General features: G+C 35.4%; 2 protein-coding genes across 2 annotated transcripts; both read right to left on the bottom strand.

Annotated features, from left to right (window-relative positions):
* Window positions 1–2,499: 2,499 nt before the first annotated feature.
* On the bottom strand, window positions 2,500–4,427 carry LOC105961298 (uncharacterized). The gene is made up of 5 exons (XM_012985534.2): window positions 4,010–4,427; window positions 3,825–3,928; window positions 3,299–3,473; window positions 3,074–3,190; window positions 2,500–2,966 (listed from the first exon to the last, which is right to left on the bottom strand). Exons 1-5 carry the CDS (start codon window positions 4,193–4,195, stop codon window positions 2,772–2,774), a joined length of 777 nt encoding a protein of 258 aa, XP_012840988.2. The 5' UTR covers window positions 4,196–4,427; the 3' UTR covers window positions 2,500–2,771.
* A 492-nt stretch (window positions 4,428–4,919) lies between these two features.
* Window positions 4,920–10,242, bottom strand: LOC105961296 (ubiquitin receptor RAD23d). The gene is made up of 12 exons (XM_012985531.2): window positions 9,860–10,242; window positions 8,576–8,737; window positions 8,258–8,311; window positions 7,480–7,556; window positions 7,339–7,383; window positions 7,058–7,232; window positions 6,737–6,883; window positions 6,582–6,650; window positions 6,416–6,463; window positions 6,222–6,328; window positions 5,997–6,075; window positions 4,920–5,241 (listed from the first exon to the last, which is right to left on the bottom strand). Exons 1-12 carry the CDS (start codon window positions 9,923–9,925, stop codon window positions 5,125–5,127), a joined length of 1,146 nt encoding a protein of 381 aa, XP_012840985.1. The 5' UTR covers window positions 9,926–10,242; the 3' UTR covers window positions 4,920–5,124.
* Window positions 10,243–13,378: the final 3,136 nt, after the last annotated feature.

Below are 13,378 nucleotides of genomic sequence, written 5' to 3'. Positions count from 1 at the left end.
TTTTTTGTAATACTTATTCCATAGAGCAAAGACAACTTCAGTTGGTGGAAGCAAAAGCAAAGCAGTTGGTGCAAAAGAAAAGGAAAAAACTCAAGAGACGGTGAAGAAAAGATTAGTTTGGATGCTTGAATATTTGTTAAAGTGAAGTGTTTTCGGATTTTTTTGATTTTTTTGAGCCATTTTCCTCTTGCATGTTATGGTCCTTTTGAACTTGTATGGGCTCTTTGTCCATCTTTTGAAACTTAAAAACTTCTTTATTTGTCTAGTCTTGTGAATGTTGGTTGTTGTATGTGAGAACCGCAAAACATGAACAATTGCTAATTGATTTTGAAGATTATATGCGATGATTTTGGAAAAAATAGAGCCATTGCTCGAAAATCGTAGGAGTTGTCATTAATAGTAGTTCACTAGTTATTCAAAGCTTACATTCATTAAATGAAAAACGAAGAAAATACATCAAATCACCATTTGCTTCACCATTTCTTGTTTAACTTCAACAACTTCAACCCTTGTCTTTATGGCAACCATCATTTGTTCAAATCCATCCCCATAACTTGATGTTGTTATTGCAATTGGATTGCCATTGATCGGGTACGGAGTGCATCATCCGTGAAAGCCACAAGTTACATTGGAGCATACAAAATATAATCTACCCCTTGAAAGCTTAACCTCATACTTCACGATTTCCACAAGTGCTTTTTTTTTTCCACAAGAACATACCTCCACATTGTACTAAATATCAACATTTTCATGTGCTCCAAATCTCTTGTTGCTTGAATAAGACACGAGAAAAAAAGAAAAATTAATAAGAGAAGAACGTGGTTGTTCAGCGAAATAGAAGTAGTGGAAAAAGAAAGTAAGTGAAAAGGAGTAAGATAGGTATATTTAGAAGAAAAAAAACCAGCTTAGAAAACCTCAACCTACGCCAATTTAAAGCAAGTGAGACACACTCACGGTTAAACTTTTACGGATAATCAGACGGCCGCTACCATTTGTCAAATCCAGGGGGTAAAGTGACCAAATCATACAAGAAGGGGAGGAAAGTGTCAAACTTTGAAACCACAGGGGGGCAAAGTTCTATTTACCCATAAAAAAAGAAAATAAAAAAAGAGAGTAATTTAGAAGTGGCAGTTCAAAATACCCAAAGCAAAAACGAAGATGTTATCATCAATGGGGATTCAAGCAGTAGGCACAAAACCCCATCCTTCAAAAAATCCAATCTTTCTCTCTCCATCAACCTTTTCTTCTCTCTCTAAATTCCCCAAAACAGCGCTCAATCCCGTCAAATCATCGGCTTCCTCGTACTCGCCGAACCGAGAATTAGACGAAAACGGCGTCGTCGTCGTCGAACAAGCGAGGGAGAAAATGGGGGTCGTGGTAAAGCCAGCGCAGAGACCGAGGCTGGTGGTGAAATTCATATGGATGGAGAAGAACATCGGAATCGCCATTGACCAGGTGATTCCCGGCGGCAGCGGCACGATTCCGTTGACGCCGTACTATTTCTGGCCGAGAAAAGATGCATGGGAGGAGCTTAGGGTTATGCTTGAGGGAAAGCCATGGATTTCGAAGAAGGAGGCTGTTGTGCTGCTCAATCAGGCTACTGACATCATCAATTTGTGGCAGCAGAATGGAGATTCATCCTAGTAAGGTTTTTCTTCATTTCATTTTTGTACCTTTTATGTATTGCTGTAATTTAGGGTTTAGTAGTGATTTTTGGAAAAAAATGATTTGGTGGGATTTTCAATTATGAAATTCAGAGCTTTTCGAATTCTTGGTTCCCGAAGAATTGTTTTATTACATTGGTTAATTATTGTTTCTGCAATACTCCTGGTTTCTGTTGTTGTGAAAAAAATGAAGTGAAATTGTGCTCATATGGAAGTTGGCTGTTACGATAACTCGGACGAAAAACCAGAATTACTCACAATGGATAAGTTCTGCATAGTCGAGCATTGTGCGAAAATTTTCCATTTTTTTTTTTTTTTTTTTGTATTTTACATCTTTTATTGTTTATTTTATTTATTTCTTGAATTTTTTGTAGCTCTGCTCTTGTATCATGGCTGGATAAATGCACTAGTATATCAGGGTTTTAATAAATTATTACAAGGTTTTAACGAGGCCCCAATGATCTCAGATTTTTCAGTTAAATTTTATTTTGGCCGAAAAAAAAAATTATTATTAGGAAGGAGAACAAATGGACTGACTGTGATTACTAGTTGATATGTTCTTTACCTGCATGTTGTAATTGTGAAAAGCACAAGTATGCAGTCATCGTATATAGGAAATTCAGATCTACGATCTTGACGAGACAAGAGGGAAAAAAATCGTAAAATAAAAACCTGTAAGATTGTCGTATTGTCGGTTAAGGTTCTTACGCACATACTAAGAAAAGGTTGAATTTTAGGAAAAACGCATGGAAAAAAGACTAAAATAACCTTTACTATTTAATGAGGTGATAACCTTTACTAGTTAGTGCTTAGTAGAGATGGATTAGTGAGTGTAAAACAGGGAAAAAAAAAATGAATTTAATACATTATTAGAACTCTAAGGTGACAAATAATATGGAACAAAAATAATTCTCTAAAGTCTAAAGCGATTGATAATATGAACCGGAGGGAGTAATATATACTTACTGCTATAAAACGAAAACCCTTTTAGCCAACTTGTCTTAGTTTCGATAATATCTCAAGTGGGAAAAATACTCTAATGTTTCCTAATCTCGTTATCTCTCTTGTTCAGTTCATTGGCTTTCTCTCTTTTTTTTCAAATGACGTCTATTTTTCTATTTCTGGCGTTGTTTCTTCGTATTCACTTCTTGCATCGTCAAATAAGTCATCTTCCTCTGAGTCATCATCATAATCGTCGTTGCCTCTTTGAGTTTCTGGGGAAATAGCTTCGACGTTTTGAGCTTCGAGGGTAGCACTTTTATTCGATACTTGCGTCTGTAATTCTTCAACCTCGCATTTCTCCTGCAATTTTTGTATAAAGTGAGAGATTCATGTTAGGCTAGTCTATCACTGAGTCGCCACAATTAAGTCCTATCGACTATGTGTGTGTGTGTGTGTATTGTTTTTACCTCTATGGAGATATCTTGCTCGAGTTGGAGAGCGATCCCATTATGTTTAGCGATTTGGTTTAGCAAATTTTCCTTGATTTCCATGCTCGCTTGCCTTGTCGATAGTCTTGCCACCATCTAAAGAAACATGTGCTAGTTATTATTTATTATCTTAAGTCGTCAAGATTTCAGGACACGAAAAGAAAACGAGTTTTGTTGAACGAAAAATTATTATTAAAAATGCACCTTAGGACACACTCCAGAATTATTTCTTAATTCAACTGCACTAGTGACAAATTCTTGTCCGTATTCAGATTTGAATAAACCACGAATCTCTTGCATCTCGGGAAACTCTCCACATCTTGAAGCTGCATATATCAAGCTAGATATTGCCTCCTTTAGTTCATCTGGACATGATTCCCTGTATGAATTTATTGTACATAATCAGACCCTTCTTCATACGAGATAATATATATATGTATATACATATATATATAATCAGACCCTTCTTCATACTATGTATATATTCTTATGTCTTTACGTATACAAGCAGTTCTGAGAACACAGCAGAAGACGTGAAAGTTGAAACTATTCCCTAATGTCGATTTTGTTTAGGAAAAATCATAAACTATGTCGAAGTATTTGACCAAAAACATATCTCGATAAACAGATTCTTCTAGTTTAGTTTTACTCGTATGCTTGAAAGAATGAAACTGCGCCTAGAGAAAATATTTACGAAGAAAAAATATCAAGAACAAGAGTAATATGAAACCTGCTAGTCTTGACAATCTCGCTTCTCTCTCTCAACAAATAACAGTAGTTTTCCATCAGAACAAATGCATCCAATGTAGTTTGCTCCTTGATAACATGCTCAACCTGTCGACGAAAGCCAAGTCAAATTCAGTAAAAAATAATTTTTTTTTTCTTTTCGGGTTGGTTTTTTGAGATGAAACTTACGCGGAGGAGAGCGCGTTCCCGGTGGCCGAGTTGGAGGAGCTGGATGACATCAGACTCAGCTTGGGAGCATCTCACGCAGTGAAGGTTTTTGAAAGTGTCGATTCTTGATATGGCAAGATTTGTCAGCATACTCAGCTTTGCTGCTTTTGAGCTTCTCCCAAACAGGGCATTAAGTTTCTTTCCCATTCTTTTTTGTTTACGCTCTTCGCTTCTGCGTTCGTTTCGAAAACCAGCTCAACAAAGAAGTTCAGTTGAGTTCTACAAAATCTTCACAACAGAAAAAAGAAGATCAAAGTTACAACTCTTTTATACATACATTAGATACACGTATTGACGTGTATATAATATGTTCTGTGAATGGCATTTTGACTACTGTTTTCATGGTGGAAAAATCAACTGTTTTTTTTTTTCTTCTGGTAGTCCAACAGTGTCGACGGAGATTTTTATTTATTTTAACTTTGAATCAGCCCTCAACTTTAGTCCAATATGGATGGCCTTTATTTATTTTATGTTTTTTTTGCTTCTCTCCCAATAACTAATCAGGAAGCTTGACTCATTCCTAAGGGTGGCATATCCAGACAAAGTTTCGTTTTCTGCCAATTTATATCCCGAAATTTCTCGATTTTGGAACAATATTTTCACCATGAATTCCAGAAATTTCTAATTCCAAATTCCAAAATATTGATTTTAGATTTTTTGGGTATATCTCGAAACAAAATCGGGCATTCGATTTCACACAGAATGAATATACACTCTATGGTGCATCAACCTGATATGACCGATGTAGTGATTGGAATAAATCATAATTTGACCACTCGTGAAGACAAAATCAACGCAATGCAAACTTAAATTGATTAAACACAAAAGAATGCGAAAATTGAGCCCAAATAGTGCGACACAAACGAAGATATTTAAGACGTCGATAAATTTTAAGAATAATTCTAACTTGTGCATCCAAAATCCAGATCATACCGTTTTAAGGAAAAGCCACTGTGAACAATAATTCTAAATTAATCCACCACGCGGCAAGGGGAAAAAAGAAAAGAAAACAAATTCGGTAAACAAAGTAAATTGACGAAAATTAGACAACTCCGCACTCGATTTTTCAACTAATTTCAGTCGTCAAACTCGTGCATGTGATCTAATAGGTAGTTTGCAGCCAGCTCTTCATTCTTGTTGCATGCAAAGAACACTTCCAACACCAAAGCCCGATCAAAACCCATTGCTTCAAGCTGCAGTTCATATTACCGAAAATTAATTAAGACAAATATCTACCGTCTAATGGAGGAAAAATAAACGTACTCAAGCGACTAAGGCTATTCAAGAAATAATAAATAAAAATCCAATTTCATTCTAATAAATTTATCATCCAGAGTGGGCACCACAATTCAAACTGCCTGATATGTAATTACTACACAGTTGGTTAGTCAAGGAATGGAAAACACACAAATAACATTATCCAAATGAATAAACGAAACATTAGACCTGCAGTTTTCTTCTCTTAAAGATATAACACAAGGAAATTTCTTGTTCATGCATATCTTCGTACATTAACTGATGTCTGCTAACTTCAGTTTCAAGTCATATTTTTTAATTTCTTAATCATCCAAGGCTCTAGTTGAATGGAAGGGTTTGGCGGGATTTCAAATCCATAATAAGTAAAAACAAATCGATTGCACTTGTTTGGATAGATGGATTTGACGATGGATTAATATCCAAACCCCTCATTTTTCAGTTATAAATTGAGACACTCGTGTGAATTTCAAATGACTTCCTCCAAATGGAGTCTTACGAGTTTACTTATAACATGATAATGTAGTTGTTGGGCTACTAATTTCCAAGATCTAAGATTTCGTCAAAGTATAACAAGATTCCATAGGGATACAAGAAAAGGGGTATTTCATAGGGGAGTGACTAGTTAATGAGATGAACTATGTTGTTGGAATTTTGTAAAGAAGGTGACTCGGAATGGAGAAGGAAAACTTACACGTTCAATTGCTTCCCTCTCTTCAGGTGTGACGTTCACAGTCTGTGGCATTGCTTCAGCGAGTTGCCCCAATATGTTCCTAAAACATCATTGTCGTATTATATAGTCAGAAGATATAGAAAGATCCAACTAAAAGAAATTAGGTTATATAGTCAAATCTTTAGCTCCCAATCTTTCCTGAATCCAAACACAGCTATATGTTATTGACTAAACCAAACTACTCACCCCTCCCCTTCAACAGGTTCATTTATTAGGCGAAGGAAGTCAGCCTGATGATCTTGAATCAAACGAACTAGTTGTGGATTTTGCTTTCCGAGTTCTTGAAGCATGGGCTGTAAATATAAAATTGCGATTAGAAAATTAGTTTTAATGCCTAAATCATTTAAATCACCAGGCACATATATAAGTAAAATAAGTACCTGCAAGATTTGAGGATTGGCTTGTACCATGGCTCGCAGTGCTTGAAACTGAAAATTTTAAAACAACATTAACAATAAGAATAATAATAATGCCAAGAGAAAAAGGCCGTGAAATTTTAATTATACTACTTCCTGATGGAAAGACTCAGAAAAGCATCTCTTGTACCTGTTGACTATTGCGGAGAAAATCTAAGGTCCCAGCACTTGCATTCGAACCCCCCATATTTGGGAGACCCTGTCTCCAAAAGAAAAGTTCAATTCAATGCGTTTGATTTTTCTTCAGTTAATATTTATTCTATCTTTTAACGAAAAAATTCGTACCTGTGGAAAGAGATCTAAAGGATTAGCATTCGGACCACCACCGGGAGCTGCTACAGGAGGTGCAGCAGCCTGGGTTGAAGGGATCACAGGCTGACCGCCAGCAGGAAGTTGAGCCACAGGAGGAATTTCTGCTTGCTCAGGAATACCCTGAAATTAATTTCATCCGAGGTTATAAAATGATAAGATTAATTTTACAACGAGCAAAAATTTTGTTGCTGCCCTTATAAAATACAAGAATTTCCTCTTGGCGAACTTAAAGTGCAACAAATGTTTGGCAAAATGAGGGAAAAAGAAAATACAAAATTCTGGAAGGAGACTCACGGAATAGAGGTATTCGACAGCTCTTTCTGGATTGTTGAATGCCGCTCTTAGAGCGCGAACAACTGTATCTCTATCCCAACTTCCTCCACCCATATCAAGAATCTGTTGAACAGTGGTCTCCAAGGTACTTCCAGCAACAAGATTCGATGCTGCTTGGTCATACACACCCACCGAGCTGTTAAGCATATAAAAGATTGAATGCCATGTAAGTTCAAGAACAGCCTTAGAAAGTACATCATCTTATCAATATCCCAGGTAATAAAGACATCAAATAAACTCACGCAGCAGGGGCAGGAGCAGGAACAGATTCAGGAGCTGATTGCAGACTGCAAATGCGAAGAAGACAATTTAAAATATGAACATTGAGTGGAGAAAGTCTTATAAGAAAGTAGCTTAAAACTAGAACAGCAGGATGAACATACGGAGCAACGGATGGTGCAGGTGTGGGAGCTGCTGTTACAGGTTGCGTCGGCTGAGAAGTATTACTCACAGGTTGGGCCTATAGAGGTAATTACATAAACCAACAAATAGCAGTCATATCAGCAGATAGTTCGGAATATATAATTCTTCATGCAATTTCAGAATCAAAATAGAAACCATTATAACTATCGAGTATTTCCAGAATCAACATGAAATATATATATATATAACTTTTACATTCTCATGTGTGAAGTTAATGCAATCCTTGTCCAAATTCGTAAAATCTACTAAGAGACACAGACTATTTTGATCAATTAAGCTGAAACTCTGTTCGAGTTCGGCAAAGCTCTCCAAGCAGATTCAATCTAGAATCCTGAATTGTTTTGCAACAGCGAAACAGAACATTACTCTGAATGGCATGCTTATTTTCTAGCAGACAGCTTGAGCATTGGCATTTTCTATCTTGCTGAAACCAAACATACAGCTAAATAATACTAAACCACAACAGAGAGAACTCTCTTCAATAAAAAGAATAACAATCATAAATCGAGCTAATTATACCTTAAGGACTACAAAAATTTTCCATTTACTTTTTATTTCCTTTTATTCCTGTGTTTATGATTTTAGTTTCACCATCAAATCTAATCATCTTCTTTCTGGGGTTGCAAATGTCGTAAATTACAGACTTCATTATCCCCTTAACTGTACAGACACACATCCTTGACAGTATTTCAGATCTTGCTAATCCAAAATGAACAAATATATAGTTGATAATCTTACCGTGCTCAATGGTGCAGCCGGTGCAGGTGCAGCTCCACTTGATGAAGCTTTACTCTACAAAATTTGCAAAATGAAAATCAGTTGAGTTATATGTTTGTGTTTGTGTTATATAACAGTACGAGCTACAACACAGAGGAAGAATTGGGCAACACCACATAAAACCAGTATTTTGCTCCTGGTCATTGAGATATTTTTACTACCTCTTTTATTTATTAACAGTTCATTGTAAAACCTTGCTACACAAGAAATATAAATCAACAAGACAGTTGCAGAGAAGTAATTTAATTCGAGAAGCAGCTTCTCAAGATAATAAACTACCTTAGTCAGCATAATCACAACAAAACTTTTCTCAGCAACGTTGTTCGCCTCCAAGGTCGTATCATCCTTGAGAACTTTGCCCTGATGGATAAGCATTTGCTGACCAGCAGGATAGATATTAGAACCCTGAACTGTCTCAATATTCTTCTTCACATCCGCGACCTACATATAAGAAATAGAGGTTTTTAAAAAAAAATGAGATGAGTGAAGAATCTACATAAGTTAAATTAAATAGTTTCCAAAACAATCGAAATCAATAATTGTTGTCCAGGATAGCTAGCCAATGGCTCCGCAGAAACATAACTTATTTCTTGAACTATATGCATATCATTACGACAATATGGGTCAAAAGATTGTATATGTGATACTGGACCACTATCATATCCAAAATAAATCTTCTAGGGCATCAAAATACTCACTAGCGAAACTTCTATTGGGACTTAGGAGTCAAAAGATACCATACACAATTCGGGAAACAACATCGCCAATAAGTGAAGCAATCTACAATATTTCCGACCAAAAAACACTCTGATAATAATTCCCGAGATCAATATATCTTGACTAAGGACTTAAAGCAATCTATAATCCTCAGAGGAGGTAATCAAATATACAGCAACACTAGGGGCACATAATATATATAACATGGGTAATATTTTGATTTTCTTAATGCAAAAAGGATGCAGCATAATGTTCAGGTAACAAAATTGAGGCAAAATCTGTTTTCGGCACAAGATAATTCATCATCGAGACTTCTGCCGAAAATATACAACAGAAAAACAGCAACTAAAAGCAGCAAGCATAGCCAGTTTTTTTTCCCTAATTCCTTAACATTATGTTCACCTGAAATAATAGCACTCATTCTTCTAATACCCAAGTACTGAATCGGAGATATTGCCCAGTCATATATCTTACAACTACTCTATCGTTTGAGATATATATTCTCCGGTTTCTATATAAATTATACTTTTGGAAGCCTAAATTGAACGTTGAAATCAATAACTTACTGAACAATCCAATCCCATTCTCAGGGAAGAAAAGAGAACTCAATTTCAATAAAATCATAATTATTAATCCAATTGGGATGTGAAATACGTACACAAATCCCCAATCAACAGCCGCAGAGGCCAGAAACCCATAAAACCAAACACAATTCAAAAACCCTAATTACAGTTCAAACACACAAAACACAAAGTAATCCAAAATCAAACTCACACAAACACGAATTTATATGACAATGCTTCGCGTATATACAGAGAGACAAAGGGAAAGGGAATGAATTCATACGGTGTCTTCAGGTTTCACTTCGATCTCGAAGTGTGAGCCCTTCAAAGTCTTCACGAAAATCTTCATCTCCGGCCGGATTTTGTTTCTACTTATCTACGCTGTAAGTTCACCGAGAAAACGGCGTCACCGATCGCCGCCAGTCGCCGCCACCGACGGTGTGTGAATTTAGAGAGAGGAAAAATAAAGAAAAATATCAGAAACACAAATCAGAGAGGAGACACGGTAGCTTTAAAGTCAGTCGGGGGGTTTATATACTTGGAGATTGGAACGATCGAGTGACGGGACGGTTACTCACTGCCTTCTGTGACCCAATTACATGCAAACACGTGGCAGCGGTGCTCTTTTACTTGCGTGTTGTTATCAATAAAACTAAAAAGTGAAACAATTAAATCCGAATTGGAGTATACTACCTAGAATTATGTTTTTGAACCGATTATGTAATTATAACATCAATTTGGTAATAAAATAAATAATTTAATTTGATTTTGATCGGCCAATTACCTATCCGACTTAACCAATCAATTTTACTGAATATTGAAAATCATTATCGATTATGTGTGGTTGGAAACCGAATTTGTCAGATAAACAATAGATCGGTTTGTTGATATTATCAACAATCTATTTATTGATTTTTTTTAATTCTTTTTTTACAATAATAAGAGGTTTTAAAAAGTTTTCCCATAAGATATTCAAATTTTGGAAAAATTTATGGAGCCGGATATATGCAAGCCCATTTTTTTATTAGTTCAAACTCACGTAAATGAGTTTATTAGTTCGAGTCCGTAAATTAATCTAATTTTAGTACATCAAGACCAAAGAGGACAAATATATCCTTATCCACAAATAATACTCAAATACAAATAAATCCTATTTTAAATTTGTTCAAGACAAAAAAAAAAAAAATATCACGACTACCGCCGCAAGACCGCCGCAACGCCGACCAGCGAGACTTCCACCGCACAGGCGATGACCAGCGACCCACCCACCGCACCATTACCACCACCGCACCACCACCAACAAGTAAGTCCTTCTTACTAAACTTTTGTTTGTAAATTCAAAAACATTAATCGAGCATCGATGTCCTTTTTACTAAACTTTTGTTTGTAAATTTGAAACCTTTAATCGAGCATCGATTCTTGATAAATATGTATGAATGACCATTAATCTATGCTTATTTCTTGTTGGTTTGCAATGCTTTGGCCGATTTTGGAAAAAAAAATGAGATTGGAATTGTTTTTTTTTTTTTGATTTCGTTGGTTTCCCAAATCGGTTTACCCGGACCGATTTTGTACACGAAAATCGGCGTCATAATGCCGATTTTTGTTAACCAAATCGGCGACACAATGTCGACTTTACAAGTCGAAATCGGCGTTCTAAAGTCGATTATTAAGTACAAAATCGGTTTTCGGATACCGATATTTTTCGGATTTTTTTTTAAATAATACATTATATATTTGGTTAATTGATATTTTTTAAATATTTTTCAGTGGAACCTCAACCTCCTCGTGTACCCCCGACCGTCTCAAACCGTAATCGAAAAGAAAATGCTCAAAAAGCAAGGTGGAAAAGCCAAAAAAAAAGGCGTGCCCCTTTTAATCCTCCCGGTCGACGCACTCGGATTAATGAAGGTCCTTCTTCAGTACCGATTTTTCGCTTTTTGGATTTCTTTTTCCAACTCGTAATACACACTATCCTTAGGTGTTTGGATCTTATAATACAACTTTAGAGGTATTAAGCATAAATATATATGTTACGAGCAATTGTAAGTAATGCATAATAATAATAAAGGCTACCAACAATCTTAAAATATTGTACATTAACTACATTGTTTCACGAAAAATCTTTTACCCTATCGTCTTCACTTACATATGTTAAATCTATGAAGGTTTCTTGCAAGGCTACTTCTTGACCAACTAACTTCCTAAACATTGTAATCCTTGATTTCATACCGGAAGTCTTCCAACCATCCGCTTTTTCATCATAGTACCGTCGCCAATAAGAGATATAGGACAATTCATTTTAACTCCCACCCAACATTATAGGTATCCTTTCCTCGTTTTGTCCCTTTAATCTAAATGTGCAATTACATTTTTTAGAACTCGTCCTCCTCTTTCCCTCTCCTTGGCCATCCTCACCGGCTTTCTTCTTCCCACGATACTCACCCGCACGCTCACATGCGAGTACAACATACAGTCTTCGACGCCCTTTCAATCCCGTATTTGAAACGAAAATGTTTATCACAATTCCGTGGCGTCTACCAACTCCTTTAACCCAATCGAGTAGAGCTTCCCGTGTCTCAAATAATTGTTCGTTAGATAATTCATTTGAATAATCCTCCATCAATCCCCTAGGTTGTTGCACGAAAGTATGGGAAAACGGTCTTAAAAAAACATAAATAATAAAATCGGTACTTAAAAACCGATTTTTGTAGTACAAGTCGGCATGACAATACCGATAATACAAAAACAAATCGGTGTTGTCATGCCGATTTGTACTGCAAAAATCGGTTTTTAAGTACCGATTTTTATTAAAATAATCGGAATGTGGTTACCGACTTTAGTAACAAAAATCGGTGTTTACAGACCGATTTTTGGTATCGTCGAATTTTTTTTCCAACAAAAAAAAACGCCCCAAAAGCAAAAATAAACGGTTAAAACATACTTCATTGTGTTCTCCACCCTCGTAAACCACCATATAATTGTTTTCTGGTTCCATCGTGAATGTTTGTTATGTATTTGATAATTTTGGTGTGTAGGGTTTCTTGGTGGGTTTGTGAAGAAGAAGGAGAAGAATGAGGAGATTTTTAAGTTGTGAAATAAGGAAGAGGGGTTTCTGGATTTATGTATTTTATTTGGTCTTGCACAAAGGAAATGATTTTTTTTTTTTTTTTTTAATGTTTTGTGTTTTTTTATTTGGTTTTAAATTTCATTAAGGGTATATTAGTATTTTTATGTTGAGGGTCTTGAACTAATAAAAAAATGGGCTTGCATATAACCGCCGTCAAAACTTATACCGCAAAAAAACTTCAATTTAAAATTAAGAAGTTTTCTTATTTATTAAACTTCAACAATAAGAATTATAAAATAGTAATAGTACGTAAAATTTTATAAATTTGAAGAATGTGAGATAAAATAGTAGTAGTACGTAAAATTTTATAAATTTGTATTTTAAGTTTTGACGTTTTTTATATTTTATTTAGCATTAAGAAAATAAGAATTACAATTAAATATATATATTTATTAATAAAAAAAGTCGGTTGATCGACGACCAACTGACTTTTGAGTAAACTGAAAACAAACGATTAACCTATTTATATATGCATCGATTAAAATTATCGGTATAACTATATAGGTCGGTTTATTTATTGGTTGTCAACTAAAAATAATGGGTCGGTTGACCGATAAACCCGACCCAGGCCCAGTCCTAAACACGTGTACCATTTTATTTGGATATAAATTTAAATTGTCTACACTTGCTTCAACCTTCAAAATATAACAAAATTATCAACACCACTCTCTA

Source organism: Erythranthe guttata, chromosome 12 (assembly GCF_056151865.1).
Source record: "Erythranthe guttata isolate IM_541 chromosome 12, IM_541, whole genome shotgun sequence".
NCBI lineage: Eukaryota > Viridiplantae > Streptophyta > Magnoliopsida > Lamiales > Phrymaceae > Erythranthe > Erythranthe guttata.
This window is presented reverse-complemented; position numbering and strand designations above follow the sequence as displayed.